Source organism: Manduca sexta, chromosome 9 (assembly GCF_014839805.1).
Source record: "Manduca sexta isolate Smith_Timp_Sample1 chromosome 9, JHU_Msex_v1.0, whole genome shotgun sequence".
In the NCBI taxonomy this organism is placed as follows: domain Eukaryota; kingdom Metazoa; phylum Arthropoda; class Insecta; order Lepidoptera; family Sphingidae; genus Manduca; species Manduca sexta.
The window spans coordinates 509,913-531,881 of record NC_051123.1 but is presented as its reverse complement, the minus strand read 5'-3'; the positions used below and the strand labels follow the sequence as shown (position 1 = coordinate 531,881).

The 21,969-nt window shown below is 35.7% G+C and overlaps 1 protein-coding gene across 3 annotated transcripts in view; it reads right to left on the bottom strand.

Moving 5' to 3' along the window:
• Positions 1–461: 461 nt before the first annotated feature.
• Positions 462–21,969, bottom strand: part of LOC115455701 (two pore calcium channel protein 1) — a 34,239-nt gene continuing 12,731 nt past the window's right edge. For 2 of the 3 annotated variants that reach the window (XM_030184368.2, XM_037436745.1), the window contains exons 2-17: positions 16,735–16,874; positions 15,842–16,006; positions 14,000–14,125; positions 13,402–13,582; positions 12,858–12,990; positions 12,226–12,325; positions 11,485–11,878; positions 10,976–11,095; positions 10,250–10,418; positions 9,375–9,545; positions 8,726–8,921; positions 8,112–8,217; positions 7,217–7,323; positions 6,564–6,672; positions 5,638–6,053; positions 462–5,259 (exon numbers count right to left, since the gene is read on the bottom strand). In XM_030184368.2, the coding sequence (XP_030040228.2) occupies positions 5,941–6,053; positions 6,564–6,672; positions 7,217–7,323; positions 8,112–8,217; positions 8,726–8,921; positions 9,375–9,545; positions 10,250–10,418; positions 10,976–11,095; positions 11,485–11,878; positions 12,226–12,325; positions 12,858–12,990; positions 13,402–13,582; positions 14,000–14,125; positions 15,842–16,006; positions 16,735–16,874 (2,330 nt within the window). In that variant the 3' untranslated portion in view covers positions 462–5,259; positions 5,638–5,940. Of the gene's footprint in view, positions 5,260–5,637; positions 6,054–6,563; positions 6,673–7,216; positions 7,324–8,111; positions 8,218–8,725; positions 8,922–9,374; positions 9,546–10,249; positions 10,419–10,975; positions 11,096–11,484; positions 11,879–12,225; positions 12,326–12,857; positions 12,991–13,401; positions 13,583–13,999; positions 14,126–15,841; positions 16,007–16,734; positions 16,875–17,559; positions 17,689–21,969 lie in introns of those variants that run through there. The other variant, XM_037436744.1, reaches the window with a different exon arrangement.

The following is a 21,969-nucleotide window of genomic DNA, read 5'->3' as shown; positions in this document are numbered from 1 at the left end:
AACTGCTTTCTACTTACTTACTTTACTCCAGAGTGCTATGGACTTTTTATCTCGGATAAACTTGCACACGGGCGGCGCTGCAGGCAAAAGCTACTTCTATATAAAGGTGTACAAGTTACAAAATTTGAATGCAATATTTTGCCTATGATATCAATTGGTAAGATCTTAGTAAGAAATCCATTTGATGATGGTGAATTAGGACCTTCAATGTGGCCAATATATTCCAGATTTGGGTTTATATAATGCAATTTAAGATAAAATTGAAATGTAGGGCCAGACTAAATGGCAAGCGATAGGATTCTAAGAGAATACTTATATGATAGGACTTAAAATATTTTAACAGCCTATCGTTTTTTTTTTAAATATGCAGTCTTCAGAAATCCTACTAGACAGCCAGTGACCTTAGGCAATAGGTGTGTGGTAATAGATATATTTTTATCTGTTAAATATTACAACACATGTTACCTAAAAGTGCATTTATTCCACAATAAATTAACTCAACATACACACTTGCTGTTCAACGATGTGAAATACAACATACAAAACTTAATATTGTAACAATTAGCCCAGTTTGTACAACTCGAAGCTTTGATCGTCACTTAAATGTGTCCAAAATACACCAGAATTCATTTAAACTATGGTTTTACAAGAGTTTTACCATGATAAATTAACCATAACAGCTGGTGGGAATCAACAAACATAAGTTGAAAAATAGATGGCGCAAGGCGTTTAATAAGAATGGATTCTTAATTCGAATATAAATGGGATATTTCGCGCTACTATCTATTGTATTTTCAATTTTGACAGAATGTTTCTTAAGGTTTAAATTAGGTTCAATATTTCGCTACCGACCAATTTGAGTTTTTTTTTAAGTTAATATTCAAATAATGCCTTGAGTTATCGTGCTCATAATAAAAAATACCTTTTTTAAAACTTGATACAATTAATAATATTTACATTGAGACAAAAGATAATATAGTATAAATATTAGGGCAGTACCGATGGCAGTGTTGAACTCTTTTTAAGTGTTGGCACAGTAATTAAAAAAACTAGAGCCAGTAAGTATTTCAACACAAATAAGTGACGATGAACATAATAGCTTTATATTTTGGGATAACTGAACTATAAACAACAAAAACACATAATTCGCTTATTGTCAGACATAATAGACAGATATTTATTATCATACGGTCACGCCATCCCGGAGACAGGGTAGGTAGGGATGCAAGCTTAAAGAACGCGCCAGAAGTTTTCCGCCAATGTACTAGGAAGCAAGCCTATTCGGTTGTCAGTTTCAGACAAATAAAATGCAAATAGCAAACTCAGTGGTTTGACCTGAGTACTTGAACTGAGGATTGGAGAAAAATGCTGTGTCAATACTCATATTGATTTTAATTGGGCAATATGTTTTTATAATAAACTACAAAACTAGATTCGAGTTTAGACCTAACGAATTTTGCTTAAAAGTTGACAGGCAAATTTCATGAAAGAACAATATTTCGTGTATTAAGAATAAAATAAAAAAGTTACTTCAAATAAAAAATATATTGGGTCTGAATGATATAATGAAATAAATTATTTTATATTTAATGGAAGACATCACAGCATAAATAAAAGAAAAAAAATAGATTACGATTCAGCGAAATACTAATAAAAAGAAATGAGGTGTTGTACTTTTGTCTAGCTATCTTTCATAAACCCAGAAATTTCTATCTTTTTCTAATTTGTTAAAATTATTGAAATATGGACTCTATTAATAAATATGTTTTGTGATATAAATCTATGGAAAATAATTTGTTTCAAACAAGTCGAGATTTTTTTATACCAGCTTATTCACGAAAAGACCTTTTTTGTCTTCACACCTCCTATAATTGCCCTATCTTGTTTATGAATTAAAAACAAACATCTATGGACTACGTTCTAAGTTTTTTCAATTTCCTATTACCGGGGTCATTCTAAGATAAAGTCAATAAATTTATAAATTGTCAAAATAAATATTTTTATCTAATTACAGACTTTAAAAAGACAAGAAAATTATCCAGCCAAGTTTGGAATCCTCATGCGTAAGCGCAAATAAAATAGTATACCTATCTATTTTTTTATGATTATTTTTACCCCAGACCTAAGTGCATAGCTACCTATCTTTTGACAATCTATAATATTATTGCAATACTGACTACATTCCTCTATTTACGATTCTTTAGATTGCTTGTATAAGCGAAAGCACCATTCAACTATACATACATTATTAGAGCTAATTTTCACATTTATTAGTTAATGACACATCTAAGCCCTAACTAATCGGTGTTCTTAATTCAAATAAATAGCTAATAAAATGGATTTAAAAATAATTTCGATTCACAAAGATGCCATTTATTATAATTTCGATAGATATACATACTTCCAAAATATATCAAGCTAATGAATATTGTAGATAGCTATTTGATATTAATCTATAAAAAATATATCAAATGTTTTATATCATTCTATTTATCTATTTTGTGAAAAAAAAACCCGGTGTGATGTGGCCGTGTCGATGAAATGATCTATCGATATTACATAAATGGCAAATACATTACTTTTATGGTAGTCACATAAATTATAACTTATCAAAACAATAATTTAAAAAGAATCTAGTTTAATACTGAAATAACACAACAGTGAGTAAAACATTACAAAATAATTAGACGTCACAAACATTATTTGGTCAAAATTAAAAATGTACTAAAAAAATAAAACAGTACATAATTCGCTTTATGGTCCATAACATTAATACTTATCACAATAATGACTATATTTTACATTATCGAACATCTATTATTCTATCTATGGCGGCTATTTTCTAACCGCGAATTCTTAGTGACAGGACTACATTCAGAGTTTGGCGTATTGACTTACATGTTTTAAAAATGTAATGGATATTATGCATATTTATAGCTTTCATTGCATATAATCTGGCCACCAAAGGCTATTAAGAGGGAAGAAAATGCCTTAATTGCGAACATTTTAGCTAAAACGACAAAAAATTCTCTTCTGTATACATAATATAATACAGATTATGTAATCACTAGGTACACTTATCATTTTGCCTAATTAATAACTCGTTCACTTACTGACGCGTCGGAATTTAATCTATTTCATATCTTAGTGGCTCGCAAATTATTATTTACTGACTGTAACGTAACATTATTTAGTAACTATACATGGTCGGCATAACTGTCCGAAATATCACTTTAAACAAGAGAAAATGTATGAACCCAGTAATAAACTTTTGAATATTATTTATCGACACTTCACTCCGCTGTTACCGCTAAAAGGCGCATGTCTCTGGTCTTAATATTACACCCCTCGTATTTGGCTCCTACAACACTTAAATAGTTTAGAATGCTGAAATCACTCGCGCAATGCACAACTTATGCTCTACAAAGGCAATTTATCACTAAAGGAGAAACTTACTCAAACCCTCTCGATTTCATATTAATGTTTATAATTTATTCAATCAATCGACGTATTATTGTCGATAAAGTATTATATGGTTTTCTATAGCCACAGTGTTATATACTTGTTCTAAATTATGCATATGATTTATTTAATTCTCTAAAGTTATTTACTTTTACGTTTTATAATACATTAACATTTAGATAAATTATTTTCACTTTGGTTAGCGATTAGTTGATTAAATTATATACGTAGAGCTTTACTTACACTATTATTACTCGATACCCGAGTACTCTTCTATTCGACTACCCTGTAAGACATCGAACCGAACCGTACATTATTGTGACATATTACTAGCTAATATAACAAATTCTTATACCACCTTGCTAAAAATACTAAACGTTTCTGAACGTAAAATCGGAGTCTAATAATAATATTTCATGGGACTAACTACGTTTACTCTACGCGAAAATAAAATTGTTCATCTAACATTTCAAACGTCTATCACAGTGAAGTAGCTGACACACAAACAATCATACTCAAAAATAAATTATTTTAACCATTGATTTATAAGGTTAATAATTTATAAGGGTATTTTCCAGTGGCTTACTATCTAATACGTGAACTCTAAGCACTAACTAGATGAAATGTTAAGTTTAAAAGATCTGTTGAATATTCTAAACCAAAAAAAATTCAGACTACACTTTTAGCTATAGATGAATCAAGTATCGATATATTTCATCGACATAATCATAAGTAATTATGAAAACAAAGGTAATTTAAAAAAAAATCGATAAAATTAATAGTATCGTCCCATCCTTAAAGTATTCCATTATCACAATTTTATTCCAATTTTAAAATATAACTAACTATGCGAAGTATTAATGGCAATTTATTATGCTATTAGTGGAATTAAATGTACTTCAAATTAAATCAAGCATAATTTTAAAAAAGCATTAATTATCACGCATTACGCTCAGCGTTTTTTAAATCTTTCTATAATCTCATTGTTATCAGAAATATCATTTTAATACCATTATTTCAAAAATACCTGTGAAATACTATCTAAATATCGAACGAAGGAGAAGCATGTATCTATCTCTTTCACACCAGCTGTTTTACGCATCTTTCTCTCTCTTACTCTGTCACAGGAATGCTTCATAGGCAATATACAATAAAAAAATCTTTGATACGAGACTCAAGCGACTAATCTCGGTGAGTATGTTTAGCTGCCGTTTAATATTTTTAAGACTGATTTTTCAAAAATTCAACAAAGTTACTTATCAACCGCCGTTTTTTATAAACAATCATATCTTTTTTACAATCCATTGCGGAAATAAGCCAATCAGAAAAAAATATTTTTTGTTTATAAATGACTTATTTTGGTTTGTTTATTTCCGAGATCGAATGGGAGATTGAAATGGGAATCGTTTCTTAAAATCTGCCGTAAATAAATTATAACCTGGTTGAATAGAAGAGTCAAACTGTTAACCTATTTTATTCAAGCAAGTGTATTTTTTATTTGTCTGGGATACATTTTATTTTAAGAATAACTTTCAACTGATTGAAAAATCAGCCTTAATCGTAATAAGCTGCCTATAATAACACAAATAGGTACACACAATAAATATTCGATCTTTACTATTTTTTATCAGCTTTTATGCTAAATGACTCAATACCGCGGTTTGTGGATGTTTCATACCTTTAAAAGCTATACCTCTGTTCTATGTCCATTGTTACTAGTTTTGATGTTCCTACTGTGGATAGTTGAAAAAAATATGAAATTAAACTTGTTCATTTAGATATAGTCTTAAAGTTAGACTTAAGGTGGTAGCTCAAGGTCCATTTTCATACATTTTGTTTCGGCTTTAATCTGGGTAACTAAACAAGTATTGGCAAGTAAAGAATTTAAATTCACGTCTAGTTAGTGATTAGTTCTCGCAGTTGAAAGAAAAATGTAAAAATAATTAATAATCATGGATATTTCTGCCTTTAAAATTTCGTCATATTAAATTTCGTCATATTAAATTTTAAAGGCCGAAATATCCATGATTATTAATTATTTTTACGTTTTTCTTTCAACTGCGAGAACTAATCACTAACTAAACGTGAATTTAAATTCTTTACTTGCCAATACTTGTTTAGTTACCCAGATTAAAGCCGAAACAAAATGTATGATAATGGACCTTGAGCTACCACCTTAAGAGGCCATGATTTTTAAAACTTGGCAATTACCAATATAATAATGTTAAAAAATTCCTTGGTTATTTTTTTGCACAAGATGACAAAGACCTCTCTGCCATAGAGACCATCACCCTATCAAATAGTCTACAAGATTTTTATGCAAAGAAACTAAAACCATTCAGCCAACATGAGTCAATCCAGATGTTTAACACTTCAACATGCTCACACAAACATCCACCCGCGGATGTATCATCATAAAGTCTTTATCGCGTCCCATATGAACATGAGCCTGTGGTAGAGGGCCAGGTTGATCATGTTCTACAACTGGTAGCCAGCGCGGACTTGGTGGTTGGGCTCGTTATCTGGTTGGTGGATCAGTGGGGGGGCGAGCGGATCCTCGCTTGATGTCACCGTTGTTGAGGGGGGTAGACCTGAAAAAAATATGCTAGGGTAAGTAACTAATCAATTATGGAATATAAATACATTTTAAATTTAGTTAACAAACATATGCTGGTTTTTATCGTAAGCTAATTGAACCATTGATGGCCCAATATACTTTAAAATCTTCAATAAATCGTTTCATATCAAAATATGAAGAAAAATTTGATTCAATTGCAAGATATCTCCTTATATTATAAAGGTAATGAAAAACTAACAAAAAATCGTAATATACTTTTGCATTACAAAATAAACACAATATGACAGAGGACGGTTCCTGTTAGTAACTAGGCTATCTTGGATCACATTACCATATTTATATTTTTATTAATTTCATACTTTTAACGACTCTAACTTAGATTTCGTTAATAGTTACTTTAAAATATGGCGCCATTAAAAATATATTATTTAAAAAATGCTGACATACCCAAAGAATACAGCTTTGATGTTTTAAGGCCGCCATGTTTGGTATGTGCATTCAAACTATTAGTAAAGTTAATTACCCTCAATCTCGTCCTCCTCCGCGAGCCACTTCTGTATCTCCGTCTGATACATCCTCCTCTGCAGGACTTCCTTCGTCCTCGGCCTTGAGCCGATGAACGTTACTTCAATCTGGAACAAAATGAAATATTACAACATCTGCCTTGTCATAGTTCTGGTACAACTGTTTTTCTGATGTCTCTGGTTCGATTGTCAAGTAGATATTGGGTGTTTCTGCTTATTATCGACCTGGGGTTTGAAATTGTGCAAATAAAGGTTCGGCAATTTGAACTTTGTTGTAATAACTTGCCATATTTTTTCTAGAAATCTAAATGGTTAAGCTCTTCATTCGATATTCGAACTTTTGATTGCTTTGTATGACGAGACGAGCTTGCCGTTCGCCTGATGGTAAGCGATACGAACACCTATAAATAGCAAAAACATCACCTAATACATTGAGTTACAAAGTATTGTTTGGTATTCTACTGCGTTTGTCATCCTGAGACATGAGATGTTAAGTCTTATTATGCCCAGCAGTTTCACTGGCTACAATATTATAACTATAATAGTATATTTGCAATATATAGATATTACATCTATAATGTTAAATTACTGTTATAATGTTACAACTATACTTATTATAAGTATTTTCGTTGTTTTGAATCTCAATACTCACCCCTGGCGGAAGGTACGGCCTCAGGTCCTCCGCGAGGTCTCCGCTAGCGCCCAAACTTTGCGCCTCTTCCCAACTCGTATGCACCTCTTCGTGCAACAACTTCTCCTCTGAAATAATGATATTCCATAAAATATCACAAACACTGCATTATTTATAAAGTTAATCATAAAAACTATCCGATTACAAAGTACCTTATCTATTCTCATTGTTGGGTAAAACACTTTCCCGCCTTCACACCCACCACTACAACTCCAGTAAGCCAGGATCAACAGTTGCACTTTATGACACCGAGCTGTGAAGCTCGGCGAGTCTCAGGGAACACTTATTTGTCATTATACCGCACCGAAATTAATCAAATCGAAAGATAAGGCGTTTGATATTTTTGGGTAGTTATTATTGACCGCATTTCATTTATAAATATGTAGTTAGGACCACGAACAGTGAGTAGTTGATTTTTTTTTTACTAAGGCCACATTATTGACCAAGTAGCGATCTTTAATAAATAATTTGCCCACAAAGTCCCCTGTACCTTATTTCTTTAGGTGTGGCTTGGAAATGATTAAGTTACATTAAAAATAAAAGCGGCGATAACTTAGTTAGAAGTGAAACGGACTGCCGAGATGAATATCCGCAGGTTCAAAACCCAAGGGCACACGCCTCTGAATTTTCTAAACTTCAACGGTGAAAGAAAACATCGTGAGGAAACCTGCATAAGTTACAAATTATCTATAGCAATTTCGAAGGTGTGTGAAGTTCTACCAATCCTCACTAGGCCAGCGTGGTAGACTAAGGCCTAAACCCTCTCAGTAGTACATGTCAGTGCCTAGCAGCAGGACAGTATATAATATAATGCTGATATTATTTCTATAAACTACATTAGGACTATTGTGTTTACCGTCTCTCTTGGTGGTGCTCCTCTTGTATTGTATCCTGAAGCGGAAAGCCTCGAGCACGCTCGCCACCACGATCGTCAACACCACCATCGTGAACAGGTAGAATACCTGGAGGATACACGACAATTAGAACACATTATGTATTTATGCATATTAAATTTTTTAAATATTTCCTCATGAATCATCTCATCTTAAATTTTGATGTAATTTGCCTATTGATACAGTGTCTTACAACCTACAGTAACGTAGTTAGGTAATCAAGAGTTCCGGTGCAAAATAGTATCCCTACACCTCCTCCCGCCCACTGTGTGTAATTTTTAGTAGCTGAGATGCTTTGTTCGTTTTCACAGTGTGGTGATCTAAAAAAAGGTCTTCTTGTCAGAGTCTGGGAGACACCCTTGCTTCGGGGACGATGGTGCAATGCACCGTGTAGCCTTACGGTAGCTACTTCGTTAACTGTCTTCTATATAACACCTATTGATTAATATCCGAAATACACGTCCAATACTTGTCTGGGCTACATGTTTAAACACCTAGACACACAGTATTTGTCCTGCATTTTAATGGATTTATACAATTGAAAATTATTACTTGCAAATGCTAGCTAAAAACTCACCATAAAATACAGTCTGGTAAACTGTCCCGCGACACTTGCGTACGCGTTCATCAGTATAAACCAGTTGTTCACAACCGTCAGCTCGAACAACGTCACGCCTGACGTCAGAATGTTCTCGAAGTTGTTCAGGTAGTAGTAGCCGAGCGTTGTTGAACCATTTGATGAGTATTTGTAGAAGTCTTCGACGGTTGTGTTGCTGCAAGAGACAGACGATAGATGGCGCTGGTCGTTATATTTAAAAATACACTCTGTTTAAAATTGGAATGTAGACCAATCGAAGGATTTTATTTAAAAATTAACAACATTCGATTGGTTGAAAATTGTACTAATGAAGTGAGGTGCAGTTGTAAATTTTTTGTCAGATCTGAAGATAGTCAGGAACGGATATTGTTGTTAGAGATATCATGGTATCGAGAAGTAATCTTTTTTGGTTTGTTGTAAGAACTAGGTTCGTACAAAAAAATAAAATCTACTCTATAAGCCTAATAAGGGAGATATCTATATTGAAATGCTCTATCAAATTACTACTTAAATAGGAATTACTTGATTTCTGGAGGCACAGAAAATTTCCATATTTATACCATATTATTCCTCCTGTTCTCCGGTTTTATATAATTCTGTACAGATTAGTCCCCACAATCGTACTCACATGCAACAATTCTTCAAGTCGTACGAGGCGAAGAGCTCCATCCCTATGATCGCGAAGAAGTAGTACATGACGAGCATCACGCAGCCGGCGGAGGACATCAGCGGCGACAGCAGCACCAGCGTGCCGAACACGTCGCGGTAACGCTTCTTCAGCTTGTACAGACGCATTAACCTGAAAGATGAGGTGGTATGATTATTTATGTGTTTTTATTTATTTGTTATTCATGTAATAGAATCTATGAGTCCACTAGGTTCCAGTTTTTCGACGCTTTTCAGGTTCCAGGTTTTCACCAGCACCACGCACGCCTTGCCCGACATTTTGTGCAGAACTGGGGCCGTAGTCAATATTTCTTTCGACAATCGTTTATTATCTTTCGAAAATAATAATAATAACGTTTTTTTTTTATGGTTTTCTATAGGCACGATTGCAGAAGGCCTCTTGACTCCGAAACTTGGAACCTTTTCGGCAATATCATGGTATGCACGTTGCTCGCATCCTTTGTATTATTTTGTTGATGTTAAGTATGTTTGTGCCTTGTGATAAATGTTTTTTGCTATTTTCTTTCTTTCATTACGAGAAAATAATACTAGTTAGAGTAAAGTAACTCAACCACTCCACTAATATAAGCATTTTACGATTAAGAGTTTTTTTTTTTTTTAGAAACTCCGTGCTTTAGATAGAGTACATCACGTTTACTTATAAGGGCTAAAACCTTCGACATTTTTATGTAAAATTCTTAGATATAAATGTTTGCTCACGATATTTTCCTTTACCATTAAAGCAAGCGACAACTCTCAAATACACATATAACACTAATAAGTCAGATTTAAATACTATAATCAACAAATAAACCCCAAATCCCTTCAACTCCTCACCTCAGCGGCCTGAATATAACGACGATGAACAGTTTGGGCGCGATGGAGAGCAGCACGGCGCCCATCAGCGCCAGCAGCGTCACGCTCAGGTCGAACACGTTCCACCCGCTCTCCAGGTACGCGCCCAGGCCCAACGCCAGCATGCGGATACATGCCTCCAGGAGGAACACTGGGGAAGGGAATTAAACATCGATTAGGGTGTAATCAAATCACTGGGAAGAGCGAAAACAAACCACAATTCAACTTGGTTTATGCTGTAAGTTTATCAAAATGCAACGAGTAGGTAATTTTCTAGCAAGCCGCATTCGTGTTTAATCTTTATTATCAAAATAAATATGTCTAGAATCCTTGCGGTCGGTCCTCGAAATCGTGAGTCGAGGAACGGAGCCTGCACACGAGCACAGACGAGTGTAGAACTAACACAAGAACACACTAATCGATGGCTCCTAAGTCATCAAGTAAGTATCGTATCTGGAAAAATTGCGACATTCAAATTTTAAAGTTTCGTTATCTATCTATACTGTTTACTACCAAACCCATTTTATTTAAAGTTAATAAACAAAAAAACACTTCATTAACTTTTACTAACTTTTTTTAATGGATTTTGGTAGCAAACCTACAAAATTAAAAAGAAAAAGGAAATATCGCTATTAAGATAGTACTTAAGATAGTTTACTTAGGAGCCATCGTAATGTCGTTTATGGATGCAACCGATGGTGAACTCACGCGAGAGGAAGAGCCAGGTGTCCCAGGAGGCGCACAGCAGGCGCGCGCTGTCCTGCAGGCCGCCCGCCGCCTCCAGCACGCGCGCCACCATCGCGATGCCGTTACACACGATCAGCGCGTCTGGAAACCAAAACCTTCACATTTTATCCATCATTATCATGGCATTGCGTTATATTAAACACATCTGAATATGTGTTTAAAGAGGTTTCTAATAGATATATATTAGCTCAATAACGTCTATGTAGAGGCTTATTTAACACAAATCCAAGTGAATACTCTGATTTCATACGTTTTTCAACTATACTGTAACTCATAATTTCGATGTATATAGACAAATTATACAAAAGCACAGGACATCCGGATCGAAGGATCAAATTAATCAATGACATTCGATTTTAATTGTAGATTAAAATATTGAAGTTCATATTCAGAAAACCGGGGTCAAAGGAACATGTTTATATGTTGTATTTTAATCCTATACTCATATTTATAATAATCTACGAACTCACATATGAAATGCTCAAAATGCGGCGACCGTGTCAACGCGGACGCCGCTCTCGCCAGCGGCTCGATCTTCGACCGCGCATACCACGGCGCCCTCGTCGTCTGAGCGGCCCACCGCAACGCGAACACCTCGTACACATTCGCGAACTCTGCCCTCGACAACCCTCCCGAACCAGACTGGTTCAACTGCTTGAACATTAGCAGCACGTCCAACGAGGAGTATCGTGGTGCGTATCGTCGCACCAGGCCGGCGAAGTGCCGCAGTCTGACGGCCAGGGGAGCCCGGCGAGAGACCAGCAGGCGGAAGGCGTGGCGAGTGGCGCGTCGACGGTGCAGGAGCAAGGCGCGACACTTCTCGCGCTCGATGCGAGTGAACGCTTCGTAAACTACGGCCAACATCTGGAAAGAGGGAGGTGGTTTTAATATGACATGAAAATTTGATTATGAGTTTGATGGCAAATTATACTGGACAGTTGAAAACCTTGTAAAAATAGGTAAATTAAAATATAATCGTCTAGAACCAACAATGGATTACATCGATTAAATTATAAATAAGATAGGAAAGTGAAAAACCGCGAAAAAAAATGTTAACATTCAAACGACGCGATTAATCGCTTGCCACTAGAGAAATCGTCAAGTTGACTAATTTCCTAGTAATATCACCAAATAACACTCAATTAAATATGGCACCATTTTTTACTATTAACTTTTATTATAATTTTTTTATTTCAAAATGGCGGACTCACCAAGTTCATGAGCACGTAGAGGACGGTGATGATGTACAGTATGAAGAACAGCGCGTACCACTTGGACTTGGCGTACGACGGCATCATAACGTCTGGGAAACTGGAAACAAATCACATTGATTTACAAAATGATGAATGCTTTATGCTATAGGATTTATTATGACGTCACATGTCACCCCTGAATGAGACAAAAGAATAAATTAAAATGCGTACATGTACATAAGAAAGTATGAGGAATAGACTAAAATACTATTTGATGTCACTCGCTTACGTATTTTATAAGAATCTAAGGTCATCTAGTCTTGAATCATTGTTCATTACCAAATTTTATTTTTCTATAGTTTGCGTTTTGGAGAATTTGCAAATATAATAATGTATACCATATATTTATTAATTTAATCTTATATCATAGGTACAGTCAACCGCAAAAGTAGTTTCTACACATTACATTAAATCGAAATATTTTTTTTCGTTTTGTAAACTAAAGAGAACCGTTAAACATTTATTCTAATGACGAAAAATACGACTGTGTCAGTTCGGACACAAAAGTTTAAATGCAATTTGAAATTTTGAAATCGTTCAACTACATTTAGGGCTGTACATCGTTAAAAAAAATTCTAATGTTCACTCACTTGGCCGTGGTTAGTAAAACAAACATGCTGACAAACGAATCGCTGATGGTCTTGAAGTGTCCGTTGTCGACATGCTCCGAGAACAGATAGTACCCGAGCAGCGAGTACGTCGCCACGAAGAACATCAGTAACCCTAAAACCAGATGCAAAAAACGACGTTGCATATATTTTAAACTAGGTGTCGCTATTCCGCGTGATAAACCATTTTCGACCATTTATAAAAGTAAATATTTCCGGGATGAAAAGAATTCTAACTCTAAGTTAATCCATATCTGTGATCAATGAGTGTATAAGTGTTATGATGTTAGTACTATAAACTTTAATTTTATTTGTGATAAATAAATTGATTAATTAATATCTATCTATATCCTAAACATTCAAATTCATTGAACAGTCTTGGCATGACTATTGCATGATCATAATTTTTACTCGAATTTACCACCTAAATATATAAATTAGTTTTCAACATCGCTCACTGAATAATCACTGAATAATAGATAATGTGTCCAGTAAAAAAACATTTCCACTTAAGAGTCCAACACACCTAACATATCAATAATGGGCGGTAGACTCTGCAGTATCTGCCGTATGAACCGCCTCACGCCGCCGCAGTGCCGCGTGTCCACCAGGAATATGGGCCGCAGCGCCCGCGTCACTCTGAAGTGGGAAGACTGCCGGCACACCACCACCACTGCCTCCAGCACCATTATCAGCAGGGTTATACCCTGAAAAATAGAAGGAAATGGACAAAAGGTACAACAATTGTGCACTAATAAATATTCTTGATACTTGAAAAACAAATCATGATTGGTTAGAAACTCCTGCCCTCACACTAGCCACAGCAGCTTGTGTAAGCCAGAATCGACAACACGTATGCACGGAGCGATAAAGCACAATAAATCTCAGGGTCTTTACTGGTGGTAGGTCTCTGATATGTGCGAGTCAGCCTGAGTAGATACCGCAATATCTATTTCTGTCGCCAAGCAGCAGTGTTTAGTCACTGTTGTGTTTTGGTTTACTGGTTATGGGCGGTCGTATCGCTTACCATCGGGCGATCGGCAAGCTCGTTTTATCATTCAAAGCAATAAATACTAATTTATCATTAAAGAAGATTATCAAAAAAATATTTCTCTAATGGGTACCTTTATCATAGTCCTCTTGTGTTTGAGGATGGTGCTCCAGCCGATCCACTTCAGCTTGAGGTGCAGCTCGATGCCGATCACCGTCAGCGCCATCAGCTCTATCGTGCCGTGCGCCCATACTGGAAGCTGGGGACAACAAACAAAATTTATAAAACTCCCTGCCCAGGAAGAGGGTATTTGACTTATTTTTATTTATAACTTTTATAAAATAGATGCATCGTATAAATTCTAAAACAGAAGGAATCATTGATATCTGGTGAAAAATTTACAAGTTATAAGCCATTGAAATTAGGTAGTAGGGATGAATGGCAAAAGACAGAAAAGGGGACGAAATACTTGCGTGTGACGTCAGCTTGCATTACGATGCGTGCGAAAGAAAGAGATGGAGCGATATCCTTACTTTACGCATAATCCGCATAGCAATATTTAAAATTTGCATTATTGCCTAATTTCTTATCGAATTTTAATGCTGTTTTCACAGAAGGATTTCTTTTTTTGTTCTAATTGCTGTTACATATTAAAAAACGCAGAAAATCGAACATCGTGAAATACCCTATTGGAACCGACATTACCGGTGTCTTGTATTATTGCCCGAATATCTACATTGTTTCTCAGTAAAATAGATATCCCGTGGATCCACAATTAATCCACTCTAAGTAATGTATTTTATTCCTATAAATTGATCAGCGCTATCCCACTGAGCCTGTAAGTCGAACGCGTTCCAGTGAACTAAGACGCACATCGCATGAATCCCAAGACGCCTAACCTGATTTTGATATTAAAGTATCGTCGTCTATAAGTCTAAGAACGCCCTGACTATTTTTCTACAAGCGATGACGCAGCTGAATCCTTTACATATAGTGAATAAAAATAATTTTAACAAAAAATTAAACCGCCTTCAAAAACCACTCAAAACCAAAAAATAATTTCACATAACAAGTATATATTGGATACCAATTTTGGAGTCGGTGCCTCCAAAAGTTCTGAGGTAACAAACATACAAAAAAAAAAATTCACGTCGAATTGATAACTTCCTCCTTTTTTTGAAGTCGGTTAAAAATGGCCCGTATATCTATTCACATATTATTCATTGTCGTATACTATATGATGATGCATCAAAGCTGCAATTTTACAGCGTTTTGCCGCCCGTGTGCAATTATTCTTATGCTGGTCAAGGGAAGCATGGAAAAAATTCTGCCTAAATATTCCTTATTAAAATTTAGAAGGTACGTATGAAGTCTAAGTATAATTTCACTTTATGAGTTGGTATATTTTTGTTTTTCACCACACTGACTAATTCTTTTTTGTCGCTGTGTGCGTTATCGCTCTCACCTCTTAGAATGATACGATTACTTTGGTTTCACCGGTCTCACGACCCAATGTCGGCGCTCGTAGGTATAGTATCATCTGAGCAAGCATTAGGTAGAGTTTTTATGTACCCCTACACCGGCATACCGATCAATACTCGCAGTCACCTTCTTCGACGCACACAATACGGTCCCGAGGTATTTGTTGCACTAAGAAAGCTGCGCGGAACCATCCCTGCGACATAGCGCTTTGCAACCCCTCTCTGTACAAGAGGCTAAGATGCCCCCGAAATAAAAGGGCGATATTGTCTGTCTATGACAACGGGAGTCCATGGTATCGCCCATCTCGGATTCGATCAATTGAGGTAGTCGAACAAGCAGAACCACTGCTCGCCCCTCGACTCTAAGATAAGGGCTGCCATGGCAAAATCCTCCAGATGCCACCGGACTACACAGCAGAGACTCTAAGGTAGAGATTGCCGTGGCAGAATACTCTAGATGTCACCAAACCACAGGGCTGAGTATAAAAACTTACCTCAAACGTAGGCACAGCCGGGTCCTCAGTGAAGGCCAATAGTATCAAAACTAGTGATGCTAGTAAGTCCAGCCCGTGGTACCAGGGGTTGTGGACCCGCAAGTACGCCGGCAGCTCCTCCGGGCTCGACGGATGCGAGTCGAACTTCTCGTTGTTAAGACCTTCCTGGAATGGAGTGTGATAAGAAATGCTTAATAAGTATTGTTAATATTCTTGAGGTAAAGATTAATTATTTTGGCGATAATTTTTTGATTTCTAGTTTATTTATTGTTTTGTATCTGCTTTATGACGCAATATTTGCGAAATCACCGATAGACATAGCCGGAAGAAATAATACAAAAGAAGAAGAACGTTTTTTGAAATACTAACAATTATGTAAAGTTGAATTTCAATTTTAATAAGTTTTCATCTCCTACTTATCTATGAGAATTCACCAAAGCCGCGATGACTATAAAAATTACACGGCTAGTATTTAAAACGAATACTGTTCCGGGAGCTAAATGTAGAGTCAACTTTATTATTTTCAATCCACCAAACATTAATGTCCGCAGGTTCAAATCCCAAGGGCACACACCTCTGACTTTTCTAAACATGTGTGTATTCTCTGTGAATTACCGCTTACTTTAGCGGTGAAAAAAAATATCATGTGAGAAGTTCTCTATAGGAATTTCGAGGGTGTGTGAAGTCTACCAAACCGCACTAGGCTAGCGTGGTGGACTGAGGCCTAATCGCTCTCAGTAGTAGAGGAGGACTGCGCGCAGAAAAGGGACAGTATATAATACAGGGCTGATATTATAATTATATATACAACAATAATTTTGTAACAACATTCAATTGTGTTGAGTATCATTAGACAACCAGCTTGCTACTGATTTGTAGGTTATTTCACTTACTTCTAAATAAATGGCCGCCTCATGGTAGTTCATCTCCCAATGCTCGTCCTCTGACATGTGCAGGCCGGTGTGGAGCGAGGAGCGGCTGCCCATATCCAGGGTGCCGCCATCCCCTCCACCGTCTGTGCCCGTCCGCGTGTCTGGTAACAAAAATGGCGTAGGCAGGGATAGATCAATGTGTTGACGACTTGCGGAGAATCCTATATGTTAAGAAAATCGACAAAGTACGATCAAAGATTAATCAAAACTTGGTAAATGCTTTGGAGTTAATGGCAACTCTTATGCATGTAAGATGAATGCTAGTTCCTATTTTAATTAGGTTAATGATTCATGCAACATTTTTTGAAAAATCGCCTTTGGTTAGTATATAATATAAATGAATATAACATCAGTGGTGAAGGGTTCATATAATCCGATTCCTGCTGGCTTTCGTTATTTATGTAAAATCTAATGATCTTTAGAACTTATGGAGGTTCCATTGCGGAATATTTCATCCTTCTGATAAACATAGAAGAAATTATTTGAAATTGTCTTTTATTAAAAAAGAATTACAATTTCCTTGAACATACTAATTTCTTAACGAAATTGTTTGTAAATTAGTTTTCTGTAAAACGCACGACATACCGAATTGCCCGTTAAAAAGGCGTTTTTGGTGATGCTACCGCGCTTCCTATATATGTAATCAAATATAAGTTTTGTCGCCTAAACGCAATGTGCAAAGGAATGTTAAGATTCTATAACATATAAATAAACTGAACGGAACCGACTGTGAAACATTTTACTATCAATCAGTAAGTAACCCTACGTCCTGTGAAGGTTACATACCAAGATATCCACTGACTGTCCAATAGATCCTGTCTTGGGCGTACCGCACCGCATCCGAAATTTTTTCAAACTTCATATTAAAACGAGTACAAAAGGCCGTTCCTACACAATGTTACGAACTGACTGACGCCTGACAAGATAGTGTGAGAATAAAGTACGGTCAGAATATAAATCATATTAAAAGATATTTCCTAATAATATTTATTATGAAAACTGCTTAACTTTTGTTTTATCCATAAGGTTTTTTATAATTTCTTTGAATGAGAGACGAGCTTGCCGTTCGCCTGATAGTAAGCGATACAACGCCATAAACAGCAGAAACACCATCCAACACCTTGAATTACAAAGTATTGTTTGGTATTCCACTGCCCTCGCCATCCTAAGTTAAGTCTTATTATGTCCAGTAGTTACACTGGCTACAATGTTCTTCAAACGTGACCAGGAGATTTTCTTCAATCTGGCATCAGATAAAATGTTGTATGTAATTTCATATACCAGGGTAAAATAATACGAGCAACTAAGGGAATTCAAACGTCGAAGACGGTTTTAGCAATAGGAGTAATTTAAAATGAGAACTAGTGACGAGCGGTAAGATGAATATTGGATGGAAAAGGATGGAACGAAATTAAGAATATCATATACAATTAAGTGAGGATGTTTGAGAAATTTAGACATTTGATAGAAAGAAACGCATCAACAGTTGAAGTGATTGGAAAAAAAATGTAATTCGTAAGGAAAAAGTCCAGTGAACAGGGGAACGTTTATAGAGTACGAAATCTTAAGCAAAAACGTGTGAATACAATAAAACTGAACTGATTAAAATACATTTCAGGTAATAATCTCGTGCTAGTTAAGTACGCTGTAACTGTTTATTGGGGAGAGTCTTGTGGCCAATTAGCCCGGCCTTGATCGGCATGGCATCGTTACCCGCCGTCCTAAATCCACCAACAACGTAAACAACGTTCGATCCTATGAAATGACGTCAACAGGCTTTACTACAATATAGCTAAATCTGTGTGTGGAACTATTCTAATGTTTTATATCGTGTCTGTTTCTATACATGAAAATTTTAACCAATACTTAATTATCGTAATAGTGACTGTCTTGGTGGTGTAGTTGTAGTATACGACTGCAGTGTTGAGGTCTCGGGTTCGATCTTCGGGTCGGGCATTGTTATTTTAGAAAGAAATTATGGTTTATTGGTTTTGATACTCAGTATTAGACCGGAGTTTAGAAATTGTGCCGGATATGAAGATAGACTCACCCCCTGTCACATCATGGGACGGAATAACTACTGACGGCGGTAAGTGTGTGCACAAGTTGCGCCTTTACTTACCTCTTCGGGGATAAAAGTGTGTGTACTTAATTATTCGCGAAATCATAACCTCTTCGAATTGATTCCTATGTCAGACAGTGTTTTTATTAAATATCGTTTATAAATAAATCTTCATTAAGATTGGTCTTTTATAGTGCATTGATTTTATGAAGGTTTTCGTTTAAACGGAACTTGATTGACCATTCACGTTCCAATTTCGAAATATATTTTTTTTACTCAATATGGCGGCATCCTTTCTTTTATTAAAATAAAGAATCCTTGACATATTATGCATACATTCGCCACAGCCCTTCTTACCGTTCAAGTTTCATGGATACCTTAATTGGGATTTTTTTATAAATAATAAATATTTTTTTTAATTTCAAAATGGCGCCAACTTTGCTATCGCTACTGCCTACTGTGATCTCCTATCATAATGCTAATGTTTACATAGTAATTAAATTTGTATGTGTCAGGCTACCATCGCAATGTTTATTTTATGAATAATTATTGCTAGGCTCTAGTTTATTTTTCATAGACAAGGTTATTTTTGGCGGTAAATTAGGTTATAGTGACGTAGACATGAAACACGCTACCCGACTCATCGAAAGCCTAATTGCTTTTCAACATGGCTGCCCATCCCTACTACGTCACTCGATTTTATAGCAAAACTAGAACTTTAAGTACTAGATAGGTAGCTTGTTTATTGTATTTGGTTATCGCCTACTTTTAGAAAACAAAAATTCGTTGAGCTTCCAGAAATATCGTACATTGTGGCAATGAAATATAAAACATTGCGCTGTGTCTTGGCAGAAGGTTAGGTATATCAAACTGATCAAGTATGTCTGTCATGCTATTCGCAAAACTAGCGTAACTGTGTCACTAGCAGAAAAAGAATAAACATACACAAACGCATGTATAAGAGATAGGCAGAAGAAATTTAATTATTGCACCCACACCCAATCGACCCTTAATTTGTCTTAAATGTAAGTTACAGAAGGAAGACCCTTTTCGCACTCTTTTTGTTCGAAATATCTGTAACCGCGGGGCCTGTGAATCGAACCGTTATCACGGTTTTCAGCTCGACTACGCTGCAACCCATAAACCGATAGTACGATTTTATAATTTGTAACATATTTGAAAATACATTAACTATTCCAACCTTCTTTCCATTCAGAAGGCGTTCAAGAAACGAAACTAGAAAGCCTATGCCATGTTTATTCACCGAGTTGCGACCTTTTCAATGATGGATGACCACGACATATGTCAGGTGAGACAGATATACATTACTGTATAAGTGGGAAAGAGATAGCATAGGTGGGGGAAGCCGCTGTCTGCGGACTCTAGATTGGTTTAAGCTGGGAATACACGATTGTCCTACTAAATAGTTTTTTTTTATCACAAACATGTGTTCAAACATGACTTGAAAAGTTAATATAAAATAATGTAATAATTTCGAGCGGCGATAGCCTAGTTGGGTGTGGAACGGACTGCTGAGACGAATGTCCGCAGGTTCAAATACCAAGGGCACACACCTCTCACTTTTCTAAAAAATTATGTGTGTATTCTTTGTGAATTTATCGTTCGCTTTAACGGTAAAGGAAAACATCGTGAGGAAACCTAAACATCCGAGAAGTTCTCTATAGGAATTTCGAAAGTGTGTGAAGTCTACCAACCCGCACTAGGCTAGCGTGGTGGACTAAGGCCTAATCCCTCTCAGTAGTAGAGGAGGCCCGTGCTCAGCAGTGGGCGAGTATGTAATACAGGGCTGATATTATTATTATTAAGTGTTATTTTAAATTTTAACTAGTTTCTACCATATGGCGAAATTACATTATTCCGCGGGCTTTTGACCAAAGCGGAAATGACGGGTGGATGAGAGTACTAATGTTATTATGAGTTTATTGATAAAAATTTCCGGACGAGCCTGCAAGTATTAAGTATGATAGTTTTTGCAAGGATTAAGTATGACAGCTTTTTATTATTATTATAATTGAAATGTTACTAGCAGGTAACATTTTTAAGCCTTTTTAGTTATGAACTGAAATTACGATAAGTGTATAATGCAATTTCGGCTCATCAACTTATAATTAAAATCGATCTCTTTCCATATAATTAGCTGGTTAAGTTTTAAGCGTAATTAAATATATTTTGGCCAATGAGCAAATTCTTAACAACTCTCTTCAATATCGATTTGTATATAAAAATTAATCCGTATTTTCCTTGGTTATGCCATAACTTGAAAATGACTTATCTGATTTCATCCATATATATTTTTAAAATTTTCTAATACTTTGTAGAAGGTTCTTACGGAAACAAAAATGCAGAAAACCACACGACTAATTTAACATAATTGTGAATTATGAAAATTCACTTGGATTCCTAAAATAGTTTTGAGTAGAAACTAAATGAAAAGCCGCAGTTCGTATTAAATATTCATAACTAAGACAAGACGTCTGTTGGGTCAACTAGTTAAGACAAAATTAACTAAATTATACTTTCCTTAGGTGCAACAGTCATTCTTCCTAAAATGACGTAACACAAAGAACGAAATGTTATTCTTAGACCCGGCCTTATATGATTAGATCAAGGTTATGTAAAATTCGTGACCGCCTCTATACTCTATACATAGACAACACGCAATTTAGTTTAGTGTTATTTGCTTACCGGCCGGAAAACCTTTTACTAGATTTCCTGTTAAAGTTATGTCATAGAGTAAAATATACTATGAAATTGGCATAATGTAAATTGTCACAAAGAAAAAAAAGATATGTTTACAGTTATGTTCTCTACGATATTACGATTTGTTACAAGGCATTGAGACAAGAAATCATTAAGTCTTAAAAATTAAGAGTGACCTAGTTCAGTCAATCAAGTCAGTCAACAGAATTTTTCATAATGCGAAGTGATGCGATTCCAGGACACAAATTGAAAGTATCATTCTTAATATTAACAGATGTACGAAAGGAATGATTGTGGTTATGTCAGTCAATACTTTATTTGGACCTCGTTCCGTTTACCATCAGGTGCAGAAGGAGCATTTTTCTATACGCGTATATAAAAAAAAAAAAAATTTACAGAACGCCCCTCGTAGC